The sequence below is a fragment of the Ornithodoros turicata genome, chromosome 3, assembly GCF_037126465.1.
Source record: "Ornithodoros turicata isolate Travis chromosome 3, ASM3712646v1, whole genome shotgun sequence".
In the NCBI taxonomy this organism is placed as follows: domain Eukaryota; kingdom Metazoa; phylum Arthropoda; class Arachnida; order Ixodida; family Argasidae; genus Ornithodoros; species Ornithodoros turicata.
Genome location: NC_088203.1, coordinates 94,841,628 through 94,868,241, shown reverse-complemented (window position 1 = coordinate 94,868,241; position 26,614 = coordinate 94,841,628). Strand labels below are relative to the sequence as shown.

The 26,614-nt window shown below is 45.3% G+C and overlaps 1 protein-coding gene across 2 annotated transcripts in view; it reads left to right on the top strand.

Moving 5' to 3' along the window:
* The window catches only part of LOC135388862 (lachesin-like), a 200,255-nt gene that overhangs the window by 42,795 nt on the left and 130,846 nt on the right, over positions 1–26,614 (top strand). The window contains exon 1 of one of the 2 annotated variants that reach the window (XM_064618708.1): positions 1,144–1,490. The exons of the other annotated variant lie outside the window; for it this stretch is intronic. Coding sequence (XP_064474778.1) covers positions 1,421–1,490 — 70 coding nt within the window. The 5' untranslated portion in view covers positions 1,144–1,420. Of the gene's footprint in view, positions 1–1,143; positions 1,491–26,614 lie in introns of those variants that run through there. 2 annotated transcript variants of the gene reach the window in all.

Sequence of the window (26,614 nt, the reverse complement as noted above, 5' to 3'; positions counted from 1 at the left end):
CCTTATCGCTCGGCAAGGTAACAACATTTATCGAGATTGTGAATAACGCAAGAGAGGTGCACATATTTCGCGCATAGTTTTTTCATAATCAATCAATCAATCATGTGAAACTAGTAAGAGGTACGAGAACGAGCCATTTAAGACAGCGATGTTGAACGATTAACTTATTTGCTTGAGTAACAGCCAAAAACCTCCCCGGGAAACTTCATAATGGTGACGGTGATGTGATAAAGAAAGAAGAAAAAAGGAAAAAAAGGCGGGGATGTAACTTCGACGAAGTTCGAGTTTCAAAGTTTGGGGAAGCTCCATTATGGCGTCTAACAATGACCACATAGACTGATAATGATAACCTCTAGGGCTACTGTAATGTCCTCCTCCATTGCCCCGCACTATCAGCCATCCTGAAGCACATTTTCGACGTCTCCTAGTCAGATGTACTCTCGCCCCTTCACTCTGTCAAAGTTGCTTGTTTCATGGCCAAACTCAGCCCACCAACACTCTGCCCTCTAAGCACTTCTGATCTTTTTGGACGCCGTTAAGACTTTGGTCCCTAACTGTGAACTGACTCATTATTCCATTTCCAACTTTACAACACCAGCAATGGGGTAGAGTATCGCCCTGGTGATGAAACTCCCCAATCATCATCATCAAATAAACCCCAACAACACCGAATGTCCTCTGGATGTACGAACAATGTCCTAACGGATTCGTACGTCCTACGGATATCATTCGTACGTCCAGAGGATATCCCGTGTTATTGGGGAAGTTGTTGTTCTGTTTGTGTATAAAATATGATCTTCATAATTCAGTAACATTCCTTTCTCATCTGAAAATATCCCTGCCCCAACAAAGCGAGAGACGCAGCAGGTCACTCCGAACAAATCAAAGCACGCTTTGTATTTTATTTTTCTTTGCGCTCAATGCCACACCATTTCCTCAAAACAAAGAGTACAGGAACACTCGGAGCGGCCCTTTTCAGGAGCGTTAACAACCGGAACTGTCGGGCCGATCTTGCACACGCAGCATTGGGAACCCCCGCTGTCGGGGGCCACTCACGGCGCTTGCGCCCGCATTTCGCTCCGCCCGCCCGAACAGCTTCGCTTCCCTCATAAAACGAGGCCTCAGTTGGCACTGCGCCCTCAGTCCCGATCTGAGCCCGCGTCGCGTCAGGTCATTTTGCGCGCTGTGTGCTTCGAACGTGCGTTCTCCTCTCGATAGCGCTTTCGTTGCTATCCGTCATGTAGGACGGAAGTCATTGTGCTCTGATTTGGAAAGTGACCTCCGAAAAACAAACGTAGTACTGTGACGAGACTCCGTGTTTGACGTTTTTGCGTAGGCGACGAACGTTTGGGCGGACGGTGTGGAGTGTGATTGAGACACGTTTCGAGTGAGTCTCTGTGAAAGACGTCGTGCGCAGAGTATGGCCGGTGTGATGTCTCGGTTGCCGCTGGCGATTCTCTGGCCTCTGTTGCTGCTCAACTGTCCCGTTGGTGAGTCGACATCTTACTTTCTGAACGCGCTTTTCGGGAGCGTACGGTGGTTTAATGAATTGTCTCTTTAAAATGAAGTACTTTTTTTTTACCAACTATTCGGAGATCAGTGATCCACAATGGTTCGTTCTGTTTTAATGAATATTTATCAAGAAGCGATAAATTAGTTTAGGAAACGGAGTCAATCAACTTTTTTCCTTCTCAAATTTTCCTTATGCCGCAGCGTTGTTTCGCTGCAGAATGAGCCAAGCTAAGATTAAAACTACGTTATCCAGCTACATCGTTATGTGTTACACATTGTAGACATATTGTCCAGCAGCGTAGGCGATTGTACGACTGTTGTCGCCCATTCCTATTGTGGAGAGTTGGTGTTCGTACGTTACTGATGTTACCAGCATATCCTCGTCTGAGAAACATTACTATACACTCTTGAAACGGAGCTTTACCACATGTGGCGCTTCAAGCCAACAATCCCGAACGACATCGTTCTCTTGTTGAACATAAAAGTAATATGCAAGTGAGCCTGCGTACAGTTGACGTTGACAACACATCCCCTAGCTTGGGGTGAAGATAAGTGGACAGAACACAAAACGAACAGCACACTCTTAAAAATGAACTTCACCGCATAGCATGCTCCTAACCAACCATTATATCAAATGATATCGTTATCTGCCCTGATTTGTTGAAAACGGGAGGCGTACGCCTTTTCTGTGACAATTATGAACAGCATAAGTGTCACAAAAAAGGCGTACGCCTCCCGTTTTCAACAACCACGGCAGATAACGGTATCATTCGAGATTATGGTTGGCTAGGAGCGTGCTATGCGGTGAAGTTCATTTTTAAGAGTGCACGAGACAAGTCTTGTCTTGTGCTGTTTGTTTTTAGTTTTCCCCAAGCTCAGGGACATGTTGCCAACATCATTCTCTTCCCTGATTTGTTGAAGACGGGAGGCATACGCCTTCCCGTGACACTTATGCAGTTTACTCTTAAAAATGAACTTCACCGCATAGCACGCTTCTAGCCAACCGTCATCTCGAATGACCTCGTTCTTTCCTCTGATTTGTCGAAAACGGGGGGCGTACGTCTTTTTTGTGACAATTATGCTGTTCATAATTGTCATAAAAATTGCGTACGCCTCCCGTATCCATCAAATCAGGGGAGGGAACGATGGCATTCGAGATGACGGTTGGCTAGAAGCGTGCTATGCGGTGAAGTTCTGTTTTAAGAGTGTTGTGCTACTTGTCATAAAAGGGCGTATGCCCCACGCTTTCCGCCAATCAGGTTCGATCAGGCTTCGTTCGATCATATCGCACCACCCCTTCTTAGAAGGGTACAATCTAAAAACTGAACTTCACCGCATAGCAGCTGTGCGCCAACCACTGTCAAGAGCGATAATCCTATCACTCTTGACAGTGGTTGGGCACAGCGTGCTGTGCGGTGAAGTTCTGTTTTTAAAGTGCAGTTTCCTCGAACAATTTACAGAAATGATTTTTACTAATAAACTTTACAGACACAGAAATTTCAGATAACAATGGTGGTTTGGGCACTTCAGATTCTAAAAATGCCATAAAAGACATTTATACAAACAGGCATGAAATCATACTCCAGTTCCGCTTCTCGTATTCACCATCGTTGAATTCTTGACGACAAAGCATTTTATACTTAAAAATTAAGATTAAACAAAGTGAACACAAAGAATACTATCTTCTTCGTCGCGATCCGCACTTTAATAAGGTTCGTCGCCTGCGAATATTCGTTATCATAATCCCACAACCCCAAAACACGAACTTCAATGACACGTTCCTCATACACATACGTATAGCAATTCGCATATAAAGTACGCACACACCGGGAAGTACTTTCAAGGAAAGAAAGTAGCGTAAAGGCAAAAGTACTTCCAGCCCAGAGCAGGCGCACCAACGTCACCGGAGTCCTTTATCTCATCAGCGACGCCTATACCTCGTTATATGAGTTTAGGAACAATTCAGCCCGCGTGCAGGGGCAGGCGAAGTCGCCTATCCGTTCGCTCTCATTTTAACTTGCAAATTTTATGTTAATCGGCGCGTCGTTGTCCCTGGAGGGGATGAACAAGGAAGGCAGGGGCTGATGGCAACACGCAGCTACGACGCGCAAATTTGAATATATGGCCGCATATGTATTATGCTGCACATATAGAAAAGCGCAGCTAGGCGACGCCAATGCGAGCATGAGAGCGGAACCAAAAAACTTTTTTGTTATCTTCCACGCGCCCGATACTGGCTTACAACGTTACAGGGGGATAACCGCGCGCATGGAACGGAAGCGATAATGTATGCTTAGTTTAGATGTGGAAAGATCGTTGCGAAAGATTGTCTGCCTTGCTCTAACAGCCCTGTGAGCATGTCGAACTGCAATGAAAGCTTAGACGTCTGGAACCGCGTTGCCTTTCTTTCTTTCTTTCTTTCTTTTTTTTAATGGAGCGGTTAAGTAGAGTAAGTAATTGCATTCCGGTGAGTGCGACGAATATTTGGAAATGACAGCAATCGTTGGCCAATGTTGGACTGATGGAAGATGGAAAGGCAGATGTAATGTATTTATGCGCAGTGCTTTAACACTGGCAACTCAGTGACCTCGCTTCGATGTTTGCATTTACTTGGTTACCGCAGTCACATGTTATCCTGATTAGCATGCACTCCTAAAACAGAGGGGTGCGGGGGAGGGTATGACAGAATCGGCTCGCCTAAACTAGAGCTTCACCACATAACTCGTTGGAGGCTAATCATTGCGCAGAATGATGCCGTTGTCACTCCCGATTTATGGGAAGATCGAGGCGTACGCTTTTCTGTGACGCTTAATATCACCGCATAAATGTCACAAACGGGGGGTAATGTCTTAATCTGCTCGCTGTTTGTTGTCACAAAGTTGTCACCAAAAAGTGCTCGTCAATCTTTTTCAACGAATCAGTGGAGAGAACGATGCCATTCGGGGTAATGATTGGCGACGAGCGTGTTATACTGTGAAGTTCTGTTTTAAGCTGAGCGCCACTTGGCATAGGTTATAGTCTATAACTTATGTCACGTGATTATCAACTTAATGCAGAACTTCACCGTTTAACACGCTCGTAGCCAACCCTCACCCGGAATTGTACGATGCTGCCGCTTTGCTAGTCTTCTTATACTATAACTGATAGGGCTGTTGCAGCAAAGTTTGCACAGCGCCATTTCGGGCCCAAGCGGCCACGGATCCAAACAGTGGGGAGTTTCATCAGCGGGTTCTGCGTGGCGTTTCAAGCGGTATGCGTCAAGGAAAGCTACAAAACCTGTAGGAAATCCGCAGAAAAAGCGCTGCATCTTGCCAAGTGCAAAACAACCCGGGACTATGTATTTGAAAGTGTCACGCCGTCTGCTAAACTGCCGCGCGTTCCATAGTTTGGGGCGCCGACGTTGCTGCTCACTCGCGCTACCGGGCACACAGAAACAGGTCTATGGAGCAAGAAGACTAGCAATGCGTCGTCGTCGTACAACTTGCGTAGATGCAGTAGTAGAGTAGAGTAGAAGTAGCTGCGTTTTGAAGCTTGATTACGCCCGAATATGGGGTTTGCTGCTCTTTTAGTTGAGGGACATGTTCCTCTTCTTCGTTTGAATGTCGGCCTTGGGGGAGAGGGGGGGGGGGGGGGTGAGTAGCTGGATTCGGTAGCTTGTTGATGATTAGATTCGTAGATCGCAGGATGAAATAGGGTGGAAGTGTAGTTTCGTTTGGGAATATCCTTTGCACTTAGTCAACACGCGGAGTTTCTTCTTCAGTGGACCTGGCCTAATATTTCTGCACGATTTGCGTATCTTTGAGGAGGTCACACAGCACTTTGAGTGCGATTTTTTTTATGTCGGAGTTGGTATTCCAATTGCCCATTATCTTGGCAAAGGTGAGAGGCATGTGGCTCCTTCTCTAACTGTTCACGTTCATTGGAGAACCTCTTGCACCGCGTGATGACATGATAGGTGGTATTTCTTTATTTTTTTTTTTACGGACCTGCGTTAGTCGTGACGTTGCCCGCCTTGCGAGGCCGACTACGGCAAGCAGTTACACCACCACCACCACCACCACCACCTAGGTGGTATCCGGGAGCATACACGTTGAGCAGTCAGGGGAGTCTGTTTTGCCCTGCTTGAAGAGGACTGAGTTGTTTGCCAGGGCTCCGAGACGTATGCGGTGAATCAATGTGGTTTATCCCCGTTTCAGTTATGGAATACTTGAGCTCAGGATCGTATCGTGGGAGGTAAATCGTAATGCGCTCTAAACAGCTTTCAGGTAGGCAACATTAATGCACATACTGACAGCTGTTCGTTTGCTTGTGATCACGGTTGACTGGCAACGTAATAGGCCGACACACGGGCAGGCTACAACTCCTTTCTTTGGAGTAGAGGTCTGTTACAACATTGAAGGACTCCTTATTGAAAGGAGTTCGCAATGCAGACACACGGCACTGCTGACCCCATTTAACTGTTTCTCTCAGCGCACGTCTCCTAAAGTGTGGCGCTCCCAGTTCTGACACCAGATGACAGAGCAATCCAATGTATTGTCGAGCAGTAAACTTTAAATTGTTAGATATGTACGCATTTGACTAGAATATTTCGGCGGATGTATCTGATTGCGAAGTTTATAAGGAGTAACAGAAGCCACCAGCGTGGCGTTGGAAACGCGGTAGATACTGACGACTTCCGTGTGAACTTATTAAATTAAATTACGCATGTATTTTGCGTGATGAGGCTCTAATAAGTTTCCGAAACTGCTTTAACGAATCATAAAATGTTTAAACCAATACTTTTTGGTCTCGTATAACTGGCACTGCGTTCGAGGCTACTCCTTTTCAGTCGCAAAGTAGATGGCATATCTCTAGTTCTGAGGCGGGCCGGTGCCAAAAACGAGACTCCCTGTTTTCGTGTGGTAGTGTACACAACCTGGACGTCGCTGGAAATGCCTTTAGGGTGGCAGATACAAAACACTCAGTTACTAGAGGGTGACCGTAGATAACGTGGGTTCTCAAGTGCCGGATCAATCTACCGCACCCAAACAACTGCTCAGATTATGAGTCATGCACGCTGCCATTGGTTCCAGAACTAACGGTCTACTAACACCCAATACCGGTCCAATATTGGTCCAAGATCGGATCAATATTGGGTCGATATTGCCAATAATGGGCAAAGATGTTGTGCTGCTTGGGTAATCAAGAATGATTGATGCAAAGTAAGTTGCGGCTTTCAGTGACACGAAGACGACGGCGCTACCACGAGGCAGAAAAGAAAACCACCTCAACAGGTCTTTTCTATAGTGTCACTATTACTGATTTATTATTGACTTTCGTCGTACTGCTATCTATGAAATAATTATGAATAATATCGGCGAAATGCTAACGAGCTTAGAAGATTCCATGATGAAAAAAAAAAAGTACAAGAAAAGAAGAACGAAAAGCTCGTGAGCAAAAGATATTTAGATCGCATCCAATTTACCTGAAGCTCTTCCGATCATGATTGCCTTATGAGGGCAGGTTTTACGTAATTTGGACAGGGGACCTGGAAAACACACTGCTCATTATTTATATACACTTAGCAACGCTCCTTCGCAAGATTCAAATGGTGAGGTGGTAGTGGTTTCACTTAGCCTGATTAAAGTCCACGGTCCATTTCGCAGATCCACGCTTTTGAACCTTCCCAGTTACGGGAGTGCGGGGCGTTTGAAATTGAAGTGCCCCCCGGCTATACAAGATCTTTCCTAATTACGCGAAGTCATACTACACGTGTGTATGGGCGCGCACGCTAGAAAGTGGTAGATGTACGCAGGTACATATACGGTCCAATTCACTTATGGTAAAAAAAATGGTGTGACTGGACGGATTGGGTATACGTACCTCAGCGTTGTAGTAGTTTGTGCTTCCGGTGGCCCGCCTAATGTTGTTTCTTGTAAGGAGAATAAGAGAGTACATAGTACTACACAAAGTACTATGTACTGCTCTCTCATAAAGAAAAAGAGTATTTTGAGTCCTTCTGGGGACTAGATCTATTGCAGCAACTATTAGAGCACCATTCCATCACGTTCTATGCCAAATTTCGCCAAATGTAGAGGAGATGATGTTCCTCTACATGTCCTGATGGAATGTCCCAGCGGGCAGATGTTCGTGTCCTCACGCTAGGACGGTGCCGGTAGAACTAGTAGAACTGGCTGGCAGGCGCAGTGGCCCGCGGCAGCAGAGACACGTCTTTGTCGTCATCGTCTGTGGCAGGAGCACATAGGCCGCCACAGGGCCCTTATGGACTAAGTGCATGGAACTAAATGAATGTCACAGAGAGTGGAGTGCATTTCGCACTTTCTCCTCTGAGTCCTATGAACATGATCCACGTGAATAAATGAAAATATCTTGACGCTGAATAAAACTTGTAAACGTGTTTCTTTTTTTTTTTTTGTTGTTGTTGTTGTTGTAACTTATAAAGTCTTGTGGCATATACCCTAACTATTTCTTACGCTGTAGGCAGGAAACTACCCTATAAACCCTTCTTACATTGCGTACTATTTGCGAAGTCCAGGAGCTCTTTGTAGCGCAGGGGAGAAAGTGCCAGGTTCAAGAGACTAAAATGGCGATTAATTGCTATCTAAGGGACTAAAACATTATTCCCCAATTTAGGAAGGGAGTTGCCTCAGGACAGAAGCCGCCGATATTTAGAACAGAGACTGTTCTTCTTCTGGGCACCGTCCTCGTCATTGGCATGGTATTTAACGGGTTAGGTGTGAAGTGTTTAAAGGTTCATGCGAATTGTGGGTCAACAGCCCGGAGGGAAGAAAGGTTCCGTACGGGCTTCTACGGCCGGAGTGAATGGCTGCTTTGTTAGAGTGTGGAGGGGATTATATGAACGTAGTTCACATAATCACATCGTTCACAATCACAATCATTCACATAATCCCCTCCACACTCTAACAAAGCGGCCATTCACTCCGGCCGTAGAAGCCCGTACGGAACCTTTCTTCCCTCCGGGCTGTTGACCCACAATTCGCATGAACCTTTAAACACGTCACACCTAACCCTTTAAATACCATGCCAATGATGAGGACGGTGCCCAGAAGAAGAACAGTCTCTGTTCGAAACATCGGCGGCTTCTGTCCTGAGGCAACTCCCTTCCTACATCTCTACCGGTTCGCTGGATTTCTACCCATCTATATTCCCCAATTTGCTCGCTTCTTAGAGTGCACATACCGTAGATATACTGTTCTGTCTCATGTTTGAAATAACTAACTGGTACAGCACATGATCTTATTGTCACTACGTTGTCAGAAGGCTCCACTTCCTTACTGATAAGGTCCCAGATGAACACCGCTTGTGTACAAGCTCCGCTCCGCTGCTCCGCTCGCTCCGAAGTATTGCCAATAGCGATGCCTAGAGGATTTCGGCTATAGATACTGTCCTTAAGTGTCCCATCGAACAGAGCTCAACTAGCACTCGAACGCTCGAGTTTCAATTTAGCGGAACGGAGATTCTGCTCCGTATAGAGTGGCTGGAACAAAAGGACATTCCAACGCTGAAACCTAATTCGCTGTTTGAACTACATCTCCGACCGTTCGTTAACAAAGCGTCCATATGGTGCGAACAAAAGGCTTCGCGAAGCCGTTGCGAATGGTGTCGTCTGAGCCTTTTTAGAGCACGCAGAGCAGCGATATAGGGTCCGCAGGTGAGAAAGGTCGACGTTCGAATTTCAGCTGTCGCAAAGCTTGAGTATTAGATGCGTGTATTGTGCTTAACGCTAACGGAAGTTAAGCTTCGATGGCGCGTGGGAAACACAGCTGAAATTGGATTTCTGGGGGCGTTCTGGTAATTCACTGACTTGTCTTTTACACCGGACATATCTCTCAGCTACTATATTGGGAACATTCGTGAACAGAAACTTTCGTGACACCACTCCTTTTCTTTCTTTTCGGGAGAACGTTTGTCATTTGGCTTGCTTTTTTTAAAAAAATGAAGCTGATGAAAAGCTTTTATAAATGAAGAAGATAGATGGAGTTCAGTAATGTATATCGGGGGGGTGATAGATTGATAGGTACTTCACCACATTTCAGATTTACCGTGCGGATGCTTCAGTATGCAAACTACTTATAGAGCTATCATTATCAATTGATATTTTTTAGAAAATATCAGTTAGTTCTCAGTAAAAAGAAGTAAGGTAAATGTAACCTATTTGGCTAACAATACACTATCTGCCTCTTACCCCTCCAATCTATCCAACTTACGTCTTTCTTTTTTTTGCGAGGAGAAAGAAGGTTCTCGTACTAATCAATCATATGACACCTTCAGACACTTCATTAATAATTATGAGAGAGAAGTTAAATTATGCCAGCACTGATAAGCTTGCAAGCGAACAAATTAGTAAACGAAGATAGTCGTGTTACCATCTTGGTTTCCGCGCATCAGCTCTTCTCAGTAATCACACCTGGTGCTGGTAATATAAACCTTCAGTTATATCTTCAGGAAAGAGAAGAGGAAAAACACTATGAAATGTCACACATCACAACATACCGTGACATGCAGCATCTTCTCATGTAGTACCTTCAGCTTTCCTATAACGACAGCATGTCATCCCTTCCTCTCCCTCCCGCGCACACACTTCGATGAAGGGTTGCAGCTCTGCCAGGCGTATTGTGCGCGATAGTAGCTCGTTAATGTTCGACGTTCGCTTTACGATCCTGTGCGTTAACGCAGCGCTAACGGCAGAGATGATGAAGTATACCCAACATCTGTCGCCCGTCGTATTGCAGTCGTTAACGCCGTCTTCGTCTTTGGCGTCTTTGGCGTCGCTGGCGTTGCTCACAAACCTTTTCGTTGATAGGTAACAGCACACGAAAGCACGTAAAAAACCGAAGGTAATAAAGGGAGCGCGTTCCTGTTTGTACGATATTGATATATGCGGTTTTAAGGTCAGAGTAATGACTGCCGCGACAACTCTCTACGCAATGGCGAAAAAATTCTGCAGTATTATTCGCGGTCTCCGAGTTAGGAGTAATGAGGGAGTTCTGGAAGGTCTGGAACTACTCCACGGTAACGGTACGATATATGAAAACCTTGCCGTATCAAAGATCCGCAACGCTCTAGCGGTGAATCACCCCATGCCATAGTCACGATTGTTGTTGTTGTTGATCCGCAACGTGATGTCAGCTACTTCAAAAGAATAACGCGATTGGCTTATGATGTTCTCGGAACTCGTTGCAGTAAACACTTTCCGTTCTACTATGACTTCCTAAATGTATTTGTCTTACGCAAAATGTCTTGTAGCACCGCAGTTTGATTTTATCATGAGCGATAAAGCCGCGAGTGCTTGGTTTTATCGTTTCGAGAGGAAGTATTAACAACAACAAATACGTAATGCGATGATGAATAAGGAAATTTAGAGGGAAGTGCGTACAGCTCGCATCAGGGTTAACTTGAACGCCGTTCCGGTCTGCGGACCGTGGTGGTGCTTAGGAGAAATAACGGCTGAGGATGTTTGGGCATCTCATTCCAGCTATAGCGATCGCCATCGTTATGAAGACGCTGTTTTCTGCTAGGCGCTGGCAGGGTAGGTCTCTTCTCGCTTCGCCAGCTGGAGCGGTATTCAAGTTAACTTTGACTCGAACTGTACCAGGTCTACCAAGTTTAAGCCTCTTTACATTTAGTGGATAGAAAAAAAAAATACGCTGGCTTGAGTTGCGAACGCGCCTTTATGTATTAAAAATTCCCATGTTCACGCATGCTTTTTCTTTTTTTGAGACATACCGCTCTTCCTGTGTTGACTTCATGGGCAGCCGTGCCGACAATTGTCCTAGAGCTTCTCAGGAAAGCCCAGGTAAAACACTAGAACTCCACAGTTGGTGTCGGGATTCGAACCGAGGTTTCGTCGCAGTCTTCCGGACAGCTGGTTGTGGTGTCATTGCCGGGCAGTTTGCCAGCGTGCTAAGGCGGCATGCTACATGCAGAGAATCCTGCGTCCAGCCGGCTCCGCTGACTATCTACCACCCACTTCAGCATCGTTCATCACTTCATCATCAGGACACATCTCATACCGTCCACTGTGCCTTGGGGTAGTGGGCCGCACCTCATGTGACGAATTTCCCCGTTCATCATCATTAATTTTCCTGTCGTTGTTTTTGTTCGAGCCTACTTTGCGAACTAACTGCGCAGACATTCGTTTATAGGACTTAAGTGATTTTGCAAGACAAGGACAGTACAAGTCATGATTCGAAATACTGTTCTGTTTGTACCTCGCAAATTTCATTCCCCTCAAAGTTGATTCCAGTGGCGAAGTTGGTTAAAGTGTTCCGTGCGAGACCAATGTAATGTTACTTGACAAATGCTAGGAGATGTCACGAGAAATGTCGTGCCCCATGAAGGAATTCCACGAGAACTCTTCTTCCATACTGCTGAACTAGTACCAAGTCGTCTTTAGCTCGCCACTGTAATGCATACTTCACCTTAACATAGCTAAACTTGCAGAGAAGCACCCTTTACAGAACATCGTGGGAAATTATACATGTGTATTTCATCGAAATGGTACACTACGTACTCGAAACTAATAACGTCACCACCGAGTGCGCTTCGTGAAGTAAACAGACTTTATTACTACGTAGTTTGCACAACATCTGAAGTGCTGCGCTGAAGTTACCGCAAACGACGCCCTTCCGCGTTTCGTTATAGAAACAGTTGGAATGGAGTCCTTTGATTTCGTCACGGACGACCGCCAAGACAAGGAAGCAACGGGATGGAGGGTGCTTTAGGTTTCCGGGACCTTTCTACGAGGAAGTTCGATATAAAAACACGAAGTACAGATTGAAGAAGCCGCGAATACTACTTCTGATCGGCACGAAGCGCCTCGATTGCGTCGCCGTTTTTGTATTCGGATGAACTTACGTGGCAAAAATAATGAGGTGGTCCGTAAGGATGCTCTTTTCCCTTTGCTGCTGTCGTTTTTTTTTTTTTTTTTTTGCCTTCCTCGCTAGATGGCACGCCGCGTTCTTGAGTCACTTTGAAAATAACTAAATTGATTGGAGCGACTTTTATATGCTTGTGCTTTTGTAGTAATGTTTCAGTGTTGCTCTCTAATATACTCCCAAACCATACGTGTATTTTATTTAAATTAATACGTGAGGCGTTCTCGTCTTACCAAACCGAAAAGCAGGTGCTTCACTGCAATATCTTACGGAGAAAAGAGAAAAAGTAAGCTCTTGTTGAGTTTGAGGAACGCAGATACAAAACCATGTGGGCGACGGCGGACTCAAATCCAGCAGGGAAGCGTTATGTACAGCAAGAGGGAGAAGCAAAAAAAGAAATAAAGAAAGAAAAGAAAAGAAGCATGCATCTTTGGGCATCGTGCGTTTAAATGTTTAGCTTTATAAGACCGTATCACGTGACAGGGTGACCACGTCACTTCCTCATAGGGTGTCACGTGATGGTCGACCCTCGAGAGCTATCGCTCTAAAAACAGCGGGGTGAGGAGGAAAGCGGATCGTGGCATCGCTGTCTCGGCAAGGTCAACATGTGAAGCAGTGAGGGGGGAAAGCTATAACACACAGAAACGGACTCTTTTTTTTTTAAATCGCCTTTCCTTAGTTACTGTCTGTCAGTGCAATATCACAGTATTAAAATTCGAATTTAGACTGCCTTATAAGCTACTCCGACATGCACTCCTCACATACGACGTGAGCGTGACGGCCAAAAACGTCTGGTCCATTAAGAAATGGTCATCTCGGACACATAATCTTCGGTTAGTGCATTGGCCCTTTTAGCACCCTGGTCGACAACCGAGCCGTCGACGGCTATCGCCCGAGAGATTTCCTTCCCTTTCGCACTCTCTTCATTCCAGTCACGTTCCGCGCTATAGGCGAAGAGAGAGTCCGTGATCCTAGCGAGGCAGTTGACGCTGTTTGCTTTAACCCCCGCCCCCCTCTCCGTACCGCCATTATCCGCGATGCTAGACCCGTTTCACGAAAAGCGACCTTATTAGCTTTATTGGCAAGAACGAGTGCGCGCCTGACGACACGATAATAGCACGGCCTTCGGTACGTGCGTTTCGAGGAGAGAGCTGCGAAAAGTTATCTCGCTTTTTTCTAGCGAAATAGGCGAAGTGTTTAAGTGGTTATCACATACTTTTGTCCTCATGACAGCACATACGATATACTTTATACGCAGAAGCAATAGAATGACAGGGCATGCGGTGTCGTGATGACAGTTTCGTGTGAGAATAATATGGAGGTGTATAGGCCTCATAGTGTCGTGCTCTTCGCCGTAATGAAAGCAGAGGTGCTTGGTAATAGTCTTCAAAACTAGAGTACAATCAAGCGGCATGGCCGAGCGGGTTAAGGCGTTCCGCTCATTGGTGGTAGGCAAAGTCGTGCTGAAGACTGGGAGGTGGTGGGTTCGAGTCCTACCACCGGCTGTACTGTCTGCGGTTTTCCCCGGGTTTTCCAAAAGACTTTCCCGACGAATCTCGGCACAGTTCCCCCCGAAGTCCGCCCAGGACGCATACTAACCCCCCTGTCCCCCACTCCTTCCTGTAGTCCTCTCTCCATCTGTCCACATCTGTACGCCGCTCATAGCCACAGTTGCTTCGCGGCGCTAAGACGGAATTAAATAAATATATCCTTCCTCCGGCTGTGCTATCTGAGCTTTTGCTCTGATGTAACGTAGCACTCATGAAGAAATTAAACATAAAAAGACGAACACAACACATGCCTCACAACGCCCAGTCTGCGTCTCTCGTAACATGGCTTTGTACGTTGATGAGGGGGTAGGTAGCATGGTGTAACGGACCTTTTTCACCTTCGCGTCGTGTCCTAGTGGCTGTTCATCAGACTTGTGCCCGTTACCCAAAAAAAGGAACTAAATATCGTTACCCGTTACTTCAGAAAAAAGTAACTAAATACGTTACTCGTTACCGACATACAAAAGTAACGAGTTCTCGTTACTCACAGGTAACGAGTTACTTTTACGTTACCGCGCAAGGATCCAACAGACATGCCGCCACACGTGTCAACGTGATTAGTGACCCTTCGTTTTGTCTTGTTGCCCCTCTGCGTCGCGTCTTGGGTCATTGTAATAAACCTTTTGCTGAGTCTGATAATGTGTCGTCCGTCCTTCGTGGTCCGTGTCTCTCGGCCCCTTACCATGAGTCTGCCTGGACCCTTCCTTCTTTCCGAAGTGGGGGTGATCGGAGACTATGAAGACACAAGAAAAGACACCGGTTTTCGTGCCACCACCACCACCAACGGTTCCCGAAAACAGACGACGGGCTGCGTCATAATTTAGGGCGCTCAGAAGCTTAGCAAAGACAAGAAAAGGCGAGAAGTCGAAACGCGTTTTTTGTAGCCATAACCAATTGGTGCCCATTCTTGGGAAGGAGTGATGGTCGGAGATTACGGAAACAAGAGAAAAGACAACAACACATCCAGCCAGGGATTGCAATAATACTTTGAGTTACACGTGGTCGTGGGTCACGCAGGTCAGATCCGCACGCATTGCGCCACACGGAGTGCCGAAATGTGCTGCCCCACGCTGAAGAAAAGGAACGAGTAACGTCAGTAACGAGTTACCAATTTTTGTAACTGATTCCGTTACTATTACCATATTTTAAAAAGTAACTGAATCGTTACTTCGTTACCAAAAAAAGTAACCGTTACCAAGTAACGAGTTACTTGTAACGAGTTAGGCACAACTCTGCTGTTCATCGAACCACAATCGGCGCGCACCAAAAGAAACCCACGTGGGTAGCATGAAGGACCAAAAAACCGGTCTTGAAGTGGAGCCGACGAGCCAGCGCGGTGTCCGTGTCCCCAGTGGTACTCCCTCCCATCTGCTCCATCCAGCGCCATCTATTGAATGCGGAGATAACCTCGCCCGCCGCACTCAAGGTCGCAGCGCATGCGCATCAGTAGTTATGAAAAAAAAAATCAGAGGGTGTGGGTTCGAATCCTAGTAATGGTGCCTTTTCTTCGGCTGCCATTATTCAGTTTTCTCCTGCGTTTTCCGGCAGGGTTTTCAGACGCATGTCAGTACAGTTACCCCTGTTGTCAGACTAGGACGCATACTAAACCCCCTGTCTCCCATTCCTTCCTACTGTCCTCTCTCCTCATGTCTACATCTGTATGACGCTTAAGGCTCGTTTACACATGCGCTTCAAATAGCGGCGGCGCCTCAGCGTTCGCGGCACGGCTGAGAGGAGCCGGTCACACATGCGTTTGCCGTCACCGTGCAAACGCGTTTCCTAGTTGTTGCTATGTCAAGATTGTACCTGCACTTCTTGCGCTCTCCCTTCAAATTTACATTGTAAATAATTTCTGCTTGCATACTCAATCGTCGAATAGACAGACATTTAGTTTTGTTATCCTGAACTCCTTCTTCTAAAGTCTTGTACACATGCAGAAAGAGAGCTGAAGAAGAGGAGAGACACATGTTTACCTGGCGACGACCTGACGATTCTGCGCTTTGCGTAAATTCCCAGTTCGTTGACAACAAACGGATTTTCGTGAGCCGGCGCCAAACGAACACCTCCGCGAGCGCTCCGATTGGCCTGATGAGAAGCGTTCGCGTTTCTGCCCTCCGAAGTTGCAGCACGGAGCGGTTCTAGAAAAGTGGCTTTTTTTAGCGCGTTTCGCGTTCGCGGCACCGCGAGCGCGAAACGCGCTAAAGAAAAAAAAACAAAACACGAATAACTTACATGAACTGGTACCAAGTCGTCTTTAGCTCGCTACTGTAATGCATACTTCACCTTAATATAACTTCACTTGCAGGGAAGCACCCTTTACAGAACATCGTGGGGATTATACGTAGGGTGCGTCACGTAGCGTGTCATTTGACTCGTGTAAAAACACGGCTCAACAGAAAAATATGAGGTAAGCGGCTACCTCCCAGCCGTTCAATTTGCCGCCTACTAGGATTAATTTTAACTACTTCTAATTGAAATAAATTGTTTTTTTTAATTGAACTCGGAAATTTGCCTAGTCGATGTAACGTTTTTCTTGCTAAATCAGAGAGAACGTGGTTGAATTAGCCAAACCCACCGCAAAATACGTTACGTAGTACGGCGGTTATGTCCAGAAAAGTCGTCCGAAAATTGAGGTTTTTATTTCCGCATTTGTCAGCGACGCACTAAGTCGGTGGCAAAACAGCGGCGTGAGGAGGGCATATCACTATCCACCTGGCAGAGCAGCTGCAAAAAAGGAGGAAAGGGAACAAGAGACGTCGCGACGTATGTGCATATAACCGGGTTTCTGATTGCTGCATGCGAAAGCTACCCTTGCCTTATCTTTTAGCTGCTCTGTCTATCAGGTGGAGAGTGGTATACTCTCTCACGGCGCTCTTTTGCGGTCGACTTAGTGCGTCGCTGAAATATGCGCAACTAAACCTCAATTTTCGGACAACTTTTCTGGACATAATCACAGTACTACGAATCGTATTTTGCGGTGGGTTTGGCTAATTCAACCACGGTCTATGTGATTTAGCAAGAAAAACGTTACATTGACTAGACAAATTTCAGAGTTCAATTAAAAAAATTAATTTGTTTCAATTACAAGTCGTCGAAATTATTTTTAGTGGGTGGCCAATTTAATGGCCGGAAGGCAGCCGCTTACCCCATACTTTTCTGTTGAGACGTTTTTGTAAAAAGGACAAATGACCCGTTACGTGACGCACCCTGTATATTGCATCGAAATGATACACTACGTACTCGAAACTAATAACGTCGGCACCGAGTGCACTAACAGGTCGCGAAGCTAACACGAAATAAAAAATAGGCTACAAAACGAAAAAGAAAAAAAGAATCACAGGAGATCCACAGTAGCGAGAGGCGTTGTTAGATATAAAACACCAACATTAACACACAAATAAGTAAAATAATACCCCAATCAGACGGCATGCTCGAAGGACTTCGGGGAATTTTCATTTGCAAAAAATGACCTCTCAGAGCCGTGTCAGACGGCAGCTCAAAGGACATTTCTCAGAAATGACCATCAACGCGAAAGGAGGCCCCCAACGGCATTTGAGATGCAGAAAAGAGCAATCTCGACAACAGTGTTATGCCATTGTACCCTGGCTACCTTCGCAGCTGAATGTAGGAAAACTTATAAAATGCGGATAATGGAGTGAAACTGTGTAAACGTATTTAGATCCTATTTAGAGAAGTGCATATGACTTCTGCATCTTGATTTGTGGCGCACAGACCAACTTCAAATTTCCACAGAAGACAGGGAAAACGAAAACGAAAAAGAGAGCCGGTAAGGGCAGTCAGTTGAGGAGCACTCCTTTCCCGCCTGTCTGGCAGGCGCCCCCGAACAAAGGTCATTTGAGAGGCCGAAGGCCATTTCTCGCAATTGACATTTGAAATGCTGTCTGACTAGGGTATAAGGCAAAAGCAGAAACTAGGAATACTGAGATGGATTCCATCGTTCTTTTGAAATACAGATATTTACGGTTGCAAATATAAGCGAACCCAGGTTTAAGGACTGGTATGAATGATCATACAGTTTTAGACTATCACTTTTCGAGCAAGTTGTTGACAAAAAACTTGTTTTGTGTGAGTTGTAAAAAAAAATACATATGCGAATGTACATACAGCAGCATACAAACTCATGTGACGACGAATCTCTATCGCCCTACAACTGCAATGAATATAAAAGCTACGAAGCTTTGCCTTCATTTATTCAGGTGGAAATAACTTTCTTTTTGCACTCGAAGAGAAATGTAGACTGTTACATGAAAGCATGCGCAGAGGGATCACAGAAAGTTCCATTGCTTTTAACTTGCATTGTGCCTGCACCATTGATGACGTGGCTGCAACGGCAACAACAACTTTATTTTAAGATGATGAATGGGGAGTTCTATCGCCACGCGCGATACTCTACCCCGATTGTTTATGGTGATGTGGAGAATGAAACAATGAGCCCTGTGACAATAAGCATCGACGTGACTGCAAATTTGACATTGGTCTCCATTCCGCGAACAAAAAAGAAAAAGCGAAAAAAAATCATTGCGGTCTAAATACACTAACAAATAGATTACGACGACGGCATCGCGTTTTAAACTCGCATAGCACATCATCCTGCCTACAAATGCAAAGAACTGCATGCTCCAGAAACGGACTTTCCTCTGCTCGCCAGCCGCCACGGCCGGCACCGTGCTTATTCGAGCGGAACGAACACGAGAGCGAGAAGTCGCGTCGACGTGAGGCCGTCCAAAGGCGTCCTGCGGATGAGCGACCGCGCGAAAACTGTGGACTTGGCGGCCCGTCGAGAGGATCCCCGCCAAAGTATAAGTATGGAAAGGCCCCTTTGTCGCTACTAGAAGTGGAAAGGTAGAGAAGGGTTGGACCGCTGAACCGGTAAATGCGAGCGGAGATAGGGACAGGCTCATTTGGGCCACGTCGCCGGACATCATGAGGTGGGCTATCAGTTCCGATGTTTCTAGTGTCCGTGGGATAGGGAGGAGAAGAGGAAGGGGGATACGGGAAGGGTAGGGAGGGTCTAAAGGGATGAGCCCGTACGAGAGTAAGGAAGAATATAGGTTGGAAGTAATTGGATGGAGAGGAAAAGGGGACGATGGAAGTGGGGAGGGGAGCGTCAAATGGGGTGGAGGTCGGTGTGCCGGAAAGTGTGGTCTGCAGAAAGATTTCTGCCTGACTTCGGCCTTGCTCGATCACTTTAGGGAAATTCTCTGGGTGAAATAGAGCAAAAATGTTAATGATGATAAACACGCGTAGATACGGAGAACATGAAATGGCACGATACTTGTAGAAAACGCTGAAAGCATAGGTAGATTCCCACTTATTGTTGATGATATATCTTTTGAGACCCTTTTTCATCTTCTTCCTCTTCTTCTTGTTGCTGTAATGAGGCGCTTTTGTCCGGCGCGTTGTTGGTTTAGTCTTGATGTGCAGACAAACGCAGCATGAATGCGGAAGGATATTTCAGTTTTTCTTTTCAATCACTTCCACTGAAGTACTTTCTGAAGTTATTCGACATATATTGCAGACGGACGTCGGCAGATATCCACATGAATTCGTCCCAGGATACATACTAGCATCACTTGTCTCTAACTCTTTCCTTCTTTTTCCTCACTATCTGTCTACATTTGTAGATTGCTCCTAGCCATACTTACTTCGCGGTGTAAGAGGGAATTGAACAAAAAAAGAATTATTGAAATTAAGTTATTACGCGCGTACTTCCTTAATGGTGCAAACTGAAGTGCTCTGAAGAGAATGTTTGGACATTTACCGCAACGCCACACTTTCACCCGTGATTTCATTACATGAAGTGGATCTACAACTTTATTACAAGTCGAAATACGTAGCGCATTAAAATACGCAAATAAATATATCAACCTAACACCTTTAATTTTGCCACGTGCTGTGCTTCGTACGCCCTAGCGTCAGCCAACTTTCTTGACCTCATAACGCATCTGACCGCGAAAACAAAATAACGAAGCGCACAAATAATGTTCGCCACGAATTGAGACGAAGACTGTGCGAGCCGTATAATTAAATAAGATACGGGAACATGGGCGGGATGGTGATTTATTTCTTCATCTTTTTTGTTTGTTTTTTCTAAGCGTTCTCACCAGCAGAATAAAAATTAAACGAGAAAAGCGGTCGAAAAAGGGAAAAACCCTGGCACAAAAGAGGGGGTTACGAGAGATAGCGAGGGGGGAGGGAGGAAGGGCGAGAGAAAGCACTTTGTAATGAATGAGTGTGGAATGCAGGCCTTCTGTTCCGAGCAATATACTGCACAATGCATTGTTGCCTCTCTTTACCTTCTTCCCCCCTTTCTCCCTCCTGATAGGATGAACGGATCGTAATGACTGGGGGCCCACCTCTTTCGCCCAAGCTTTATTGCTCCTTTTCATTTTATTTTTTTTAATGCCTGTTATAGTGTGACCGTTTTTCCGTTGTCTTTGTGGCTCACTAGGGATCTATCTGCATCATTTTACTGGCATGGGGCCTTTGTTCTAACGCGATATTTTATGTTTCTCCGTATTATTTTTAGTCCAACTTTATGTTTTTTTCTCCTTTTTTTTTTCTCCTGAAGTGTACGAGTAGTTGATGTGTTTATAACCTGCACGTGATCTCCAGTTTTACTGCTTGTCAGACATTATTTTCCAGATAACGTTTCAGGATTTCCGTTTTTCTTTTTTCTTTTCGTTTCACGCTGTTTTGTTATCCGTTCCATCCACTTCGTGCGCTAGTTAGGCAGCTAAGGTTAATGTTTTGTACGAGTAGACATAAAAGAAGAAGAAGAAAAAAAGGTACGTGTTTCGTTCTGTGTTGCTCGTAACTCGAAACTCGTGCTTGATATTCTAATGATGCACCTCGAATGTCCGTACATGCTTTTTTTTTTTCAGCCTAGCATTCATGCTACGTGGACTGGCTGAGTTTTATTTTTGATGAGATCTGAATGTAGAGCTTTGGTGTGGACTAATTGGCAATGCATTATCTAAAATTTTTGCGCTGTACACAGCAAATTAGAACAGACAGTAACACGAGAGGGGCGCGGGCGACGACAGGCGATCTCAAGTTTTACTAGATGTTCTCGACTTCTTTAAAGAAAAAAAGAAAAGAAAAGAAGACCAACATATATGCAGCTAAAATGATGTTTGTGTCAGTGAACTGTTGTTGGTTCAGCACGGCTCAGTTTTTACTCACTCGTAATTGTGCAGCTAAGTAAGAAAATTTGAAAAGAAGGTGAAGAGAACTCGTGAAACGAAGTGGTCGAGATGTGGTGGAGGCAATGAAATGGGAGTGAAATTGAAATGCTTTTTCAAATTCCAGGTTGAGATTAAAATGTAGAAACAGTCAAGTAGTTTTAAATCTAGCCTTGTTCATGTACAAAATAGAGGGACTTAGTCAATGAACGGGCATGGATACATTACGACACTGGTAACTTTTCGGTGGATCTAATATGTCACTAGTACAAAAAAGAAAAGAAAACTGAACTCTTGAGTGTTCAAAAAAATATGTATGAGTTATTACTTAACAATGAACCATGAGATACCTTTCAGTAATATAACTCATTGCGACGTGCTTGAAGACGACGAACCTGAAGCCTGGAAATCACATTCCTGTTATTTATTTGCTATTGCACTCACCTTAATGGTTTCTTTTTCTGTGTACTGTGTGCGTCTTTGCAATATTACCTTACAGTTAAGTAAAGAACGTAAAATCGTATCCAAAACCTATTACTTCAGCGAAACAATCAGCTAATGAGTCCTGCTCTACTATCGCTAATATGAAATTAAAACAATAAAAACAATAAAACAATCTCATATGTACATAGCCACAGTGACGAATATGGTCGTCATGTGTATATAGTCACAGTTGTGTAGTCATATATGTACAGTCCCATAGTCATGCAACCATATATACATTGTATCTTGTGCATTATAACTAATTCCAACTAGTGTATTAGTGCGTATTAATATTAGTATCAGTACTCGTAGTGTGCTCTATAGTATGAGTCGTCTAATAAATTTTCTCAAACAACAAAACAATAAATTAGGTCAATACCATACCTCAAAACAGCTTTGAAGCAAATATCGAACATGTTCTCTCAACGCACTTCACCCTACCTATGACCAGCGGCTTGGCCGAGCGAGTTAAAGCGTCCCGCGCCTCGGCGGTAGCCAAGGACGTGCTGAAGACTGGAAGGTGGTGGGTTCGAATCCTGCCACCGAATCCTACCACCCGCTGCGCTGTCTGAGGTTTTCCCTGGGTTTTCCGAAGATTTTCCAGACGAGTGTCGGCACAGCTCTCCCTGAAGTCGGTCCAGGAAGCATACTAACCCCCCCTGTCCCCCACTCCTTCCTGCTGTCCTCTCTCCATCTGTCCACATCTGTACGCCGCTCATGGCCCCAGTTGTTTCGCGGCGCTAACATGAAACAAAAACCCTACCTACTTCAAGCTCTCAATAAACTGCTCTCCAAAGAGCAACGCAACTCACTCGCATCATCATAACCATCACGTGACCTCACGTATTTATCGTTGCGCACGAAACAATAATGGATCGCTCTGCACCTTGTTCCCAAGTGCACGCTTTTCCTTTTGGTCCCCACGTTCCCTCAGAGCGGTGAGTCCCACGCGGCCAATAGAAGTTAAGACTTTATCTTCCCTTCAGGACGACTTAATTTGTAGGCCTTTTTTCCCGTGCAAAATTGATGTCATGCAGGCTACGTAAGCCTCATTATTTCCACGGCCTGCTGCGCCGACATAGATTACGCACGGACGTGGCCAGGCGTACTAATTACATAGCGCTCATTATATCCACTGTAGGTACCTTATATTAATCGAAGTACAGTTCTATATGTCCCGCTATGCGCTGTAGCGCCCATGCGAGGCTTCTTCGCTGGCATTCGGGGACGACCAAGAACGGTTGGAGGAACGGCGCTCTTGCGTAAGAGGTTAGACCATTTTATACAAATTTTCTCTTTTCCGTCTGGTACTGAAAGTGTAGGAAACCACTTTGAAGCGTGGCGTTGCAGTTATAAAAGAGATGGTTGTTGTTTTAAATCTCACCGCATCCTGGGACAGATACAGCGTCTGAATGTGTAAACACTGGATAAGGAAGGTCGTTTAAGCCTGTATGCGTCTGGCCTGAAATCAGGCAGTTTTAGAACCCCAGACTACGAAAGCCCAAACAGTAGTTTGCGTAATGCGCAATGGTGACATCTTATTTTTGTGTCTCTGTATCGTCCGTCCGTGTCCGTGTCGCGTTCGTGCATCATGTTTAACCTAAACCAACACGCTTTACCAGCCCTTTCGTTATTACTAAGTTTTAGTGCATCGTACCCTATCGCCTCTGCGTATGCGTAAGGGATAGCGTTGGTGGTTCTGCGCACGCGCAAGACACAAACAGAGCTTCGCGCATTGCGCAGAACCACTACGCTATCCCTTACGGAACCAAAGGAGATAGCGTACTGTGCACTAACACTCTATATTATCCTTATTTCTTCGGAACCCTATTCATGGGGACGCCCCCGAGAAGACGATACGGTAAAAGATACTAGAGAGGTTTAGTCGTACGCTATCGCCTTTGCGTGCGTAACAGATAGCGTGGTGGTTCCGCGCAATGCGCGCAGCTCTCATTTTTGTTTTGCGCGTGCGCAGAACCAAGGACGCTATCCCTTACGTACGCAAAGGCGATAGTGGACGTTGCACAGAAAAACTGACTACTGTTGAATCCCAGCTCTGTTCCTTCATCTTCCTTTTTGTTTGTTTGGCTTTGCTTTTGGGACTGGCAAGCCTCTATCGTGGCTAACCTTTCCCTTCTCTTTTTATATCAGCATTAAACATACCCCCCCCCCCCGCCTCCCACCCCACCCCAGCTCAGCAATGCGATGTTGTCCACTTCAAAGGAGTTGCTCGATTTACTTATCGTGTTTTCGGAACCGTTATCGTGAATAGTGAATTTTAGTACAACGTACGCTGTCGCCTTTGCGTACGTAAGGGATAGCGTGGTGGGTCTGCGCAATGCGCAAAGCTCTCTTTGTGCTGTGCGCGTGAACCACCAACGCTATCCGTTACGTACGCAAAGACGACAGCGTACGCTATACTAAAACTCATTGATATTTGAACATGAGAGTATTGATGTTCTGAGGCTGGAACAACATAGAAGGGACAAATACATACAAAGCCTCAAACTGACTGACTGACTGGTTTGTCCCTTCAGGTGACACACCCTCGAAGTCGCTGAGAAGGCGTGTTAGCTTAGCTCAGTTCGTAGAGCCCTGGACCGGTAATCCAGAAGATATGGGTTCGAGTCCTACAGCTGGCTAACCTTTTCAGTGACTTTCATCTTTCATCATTGATATTTGACGGTCTATTGCAACTCTCTAGTAACTGGGAGGAGTCCTCGAGGACAGTCACACTGTTTTATAGCGTAGTTTATGGGGGAACTAAAGTACGTTTTCAGGTGATCCTATGCAATTAGTTTCAATGTCATCGGCCATGTAATCATACACTGTGACGGGTATTGTGGCCCTGCATGCGAGACCGGATGGATACCATCACTAAACCATTGCTCTCGTTGGCATCGGTTCTAGGCCCCTGGCTCGAGATGATTAAACTGCGCAGCGCGCTGCTTTTCGTCATGTCTAAGGGACACTGGCCTTCTGTACACTCTTTGGTGGAGAAGGACTCACCTTTGGGTTTTTGTGACTTTGCACTCGGACATTATCTGGCCATAACATGCAAAGGACATCGACGTAGTTTCACTACGCACTCATCGCCTCATAATTTCATATCATACTAACCAGTGCTCCCTGAGTGAGCCAAGTGAGCCAAAAGTGAGTTATAAAAAAAAGAGTTCTCTAGTGACCCAAAAAACAAAGTGGGAAATTTCATCACTTATCGTCACGATATGTATTTGTTGTTATTGTCATAGTTAGAAACTGCTACACAGAGATTAGTTTGCTGCACGGCTCTAAACGTCATCAAATGAGACAGCTATCACGCAATCTCAGCGCCGGTGTGTGAAAGCACCCACGAACTCTCATAGCGCTCCTGGAATGTTACCGATAACCACATAAAGAACAGCGTAATATCCGATTACAAAGTTCCCACCCGCCGTCCTTTCCAGCATTATTAACACCCATTTGTATTAGCCTAAAAAACGGTACGGCGGCAATGAGTTTTGGGCCGTTAACTGATGACGCAGAACGTATTGGCAAGGGCGTTCTTGGAACCATGTCTGGCACCGTAGGAGTCTCTCCCGTAATGAAAGCGCGTTCATCAGCGACCTAATGGCACTCTGGCCGAGCCATACATCCGCGCACGGTCATTAATTCGGCAGCCTTTTGTCAGCGGAGAAGTGTTCCGTGCGAGATTGGAAGTGACCGTGTAGCTGCAGTCAAATTGGCCGTGTCGTCTGTCCATAAGGTTGCTTGATATTATGCAGTGTTCAAGGCGAATTTCGCGTAGTTACAACGCTATAATGTGGGAGGGTTTGGGGATCGTGTGTTGGGATAGAGTAAAGTTGGGGACGATGTGGGACACACTTGTCGCGATATAGGTTCAGTTTTGTTTAACAGTTCCTCAGCTTCCTGGGGTATTGTTTCTTAAGCCCTGTCGTTGTATTCACGCTCGTCCGCTGATCTGATGGGACAGTTTGAAACGGCCGCTATTTATGCGATGATAACACAGGCCGTACTCTTTTTCTTTCATCTTTTCCTTTTCCTTCTTTCTTTTTGTTTATTTTCAGTCTTTTTCTTTCTCTTCCTTTTTCTTTATTTCCCTTTTTCGGAATAGCAAGCTCACAATAGCCTGGCTTACCTTTCCTTTTTCTGTTTTCCTTTTTTTTTCTTTCACTCTATTAAACATATCCCCCGCCCCCGTACTTTCTTTGCTTTTCCTTCTATTTCTTTTCTGTTTTTTTTCTTTTTTGGGATAGCAAGACGACCCTCTGCCTGACTAACTTTTCCTTTCTTTTTTTTCTTAATAAACATATACCTCCCCCCCACGTACTTCACATTCATAACAGGTGATACGTCATCAAAGAGGACATTGATACATGTGATGGCAGGGGGATCAATTGGGCTCATGTAGATGCCGTTCGTTAATTTGGTTAATTTGGAATTGGGTGGTTATGTTTCGCTTTGCATCAAAAGTAAAATTCTTTATTTTGACCATGCTTGCGTTTGTGGTTATTCGTATACTCTTTAGGGAATAAGATTGTGTAAGAGTGCATAATAAATGCATCCTAACAATAATGCAGACATGTTTCATGAAACATTTGATCAAACACCAAGCATCCGTGGAATCAAACATGGATAGCGAAAGTTGTTGCACTGAAGTAACAACTATCACATATGACTGCTCACGTATGTATCGCTTTCAAGCTTTTTTTCTTTCTCCTTAACATCATTAAAACGAACGTGCAATGGACCTACGTGCACGGTTCTCTCGCCCTCAAGCCTACCCTTCTGGCGCCAGTATTAGCAGCAAGTATCTGCCAATCCAATGCCCTCATCACACGCCACCCGAAACGTCACTCAAACGTCACCCAAGATCACCCAAGAAAACCTTATGTTCCAGCTTCTTGCTATGCTACCTTTACCTCGAATTCGAAAGACCCACGACACACTCTGTACGCCATTTTCC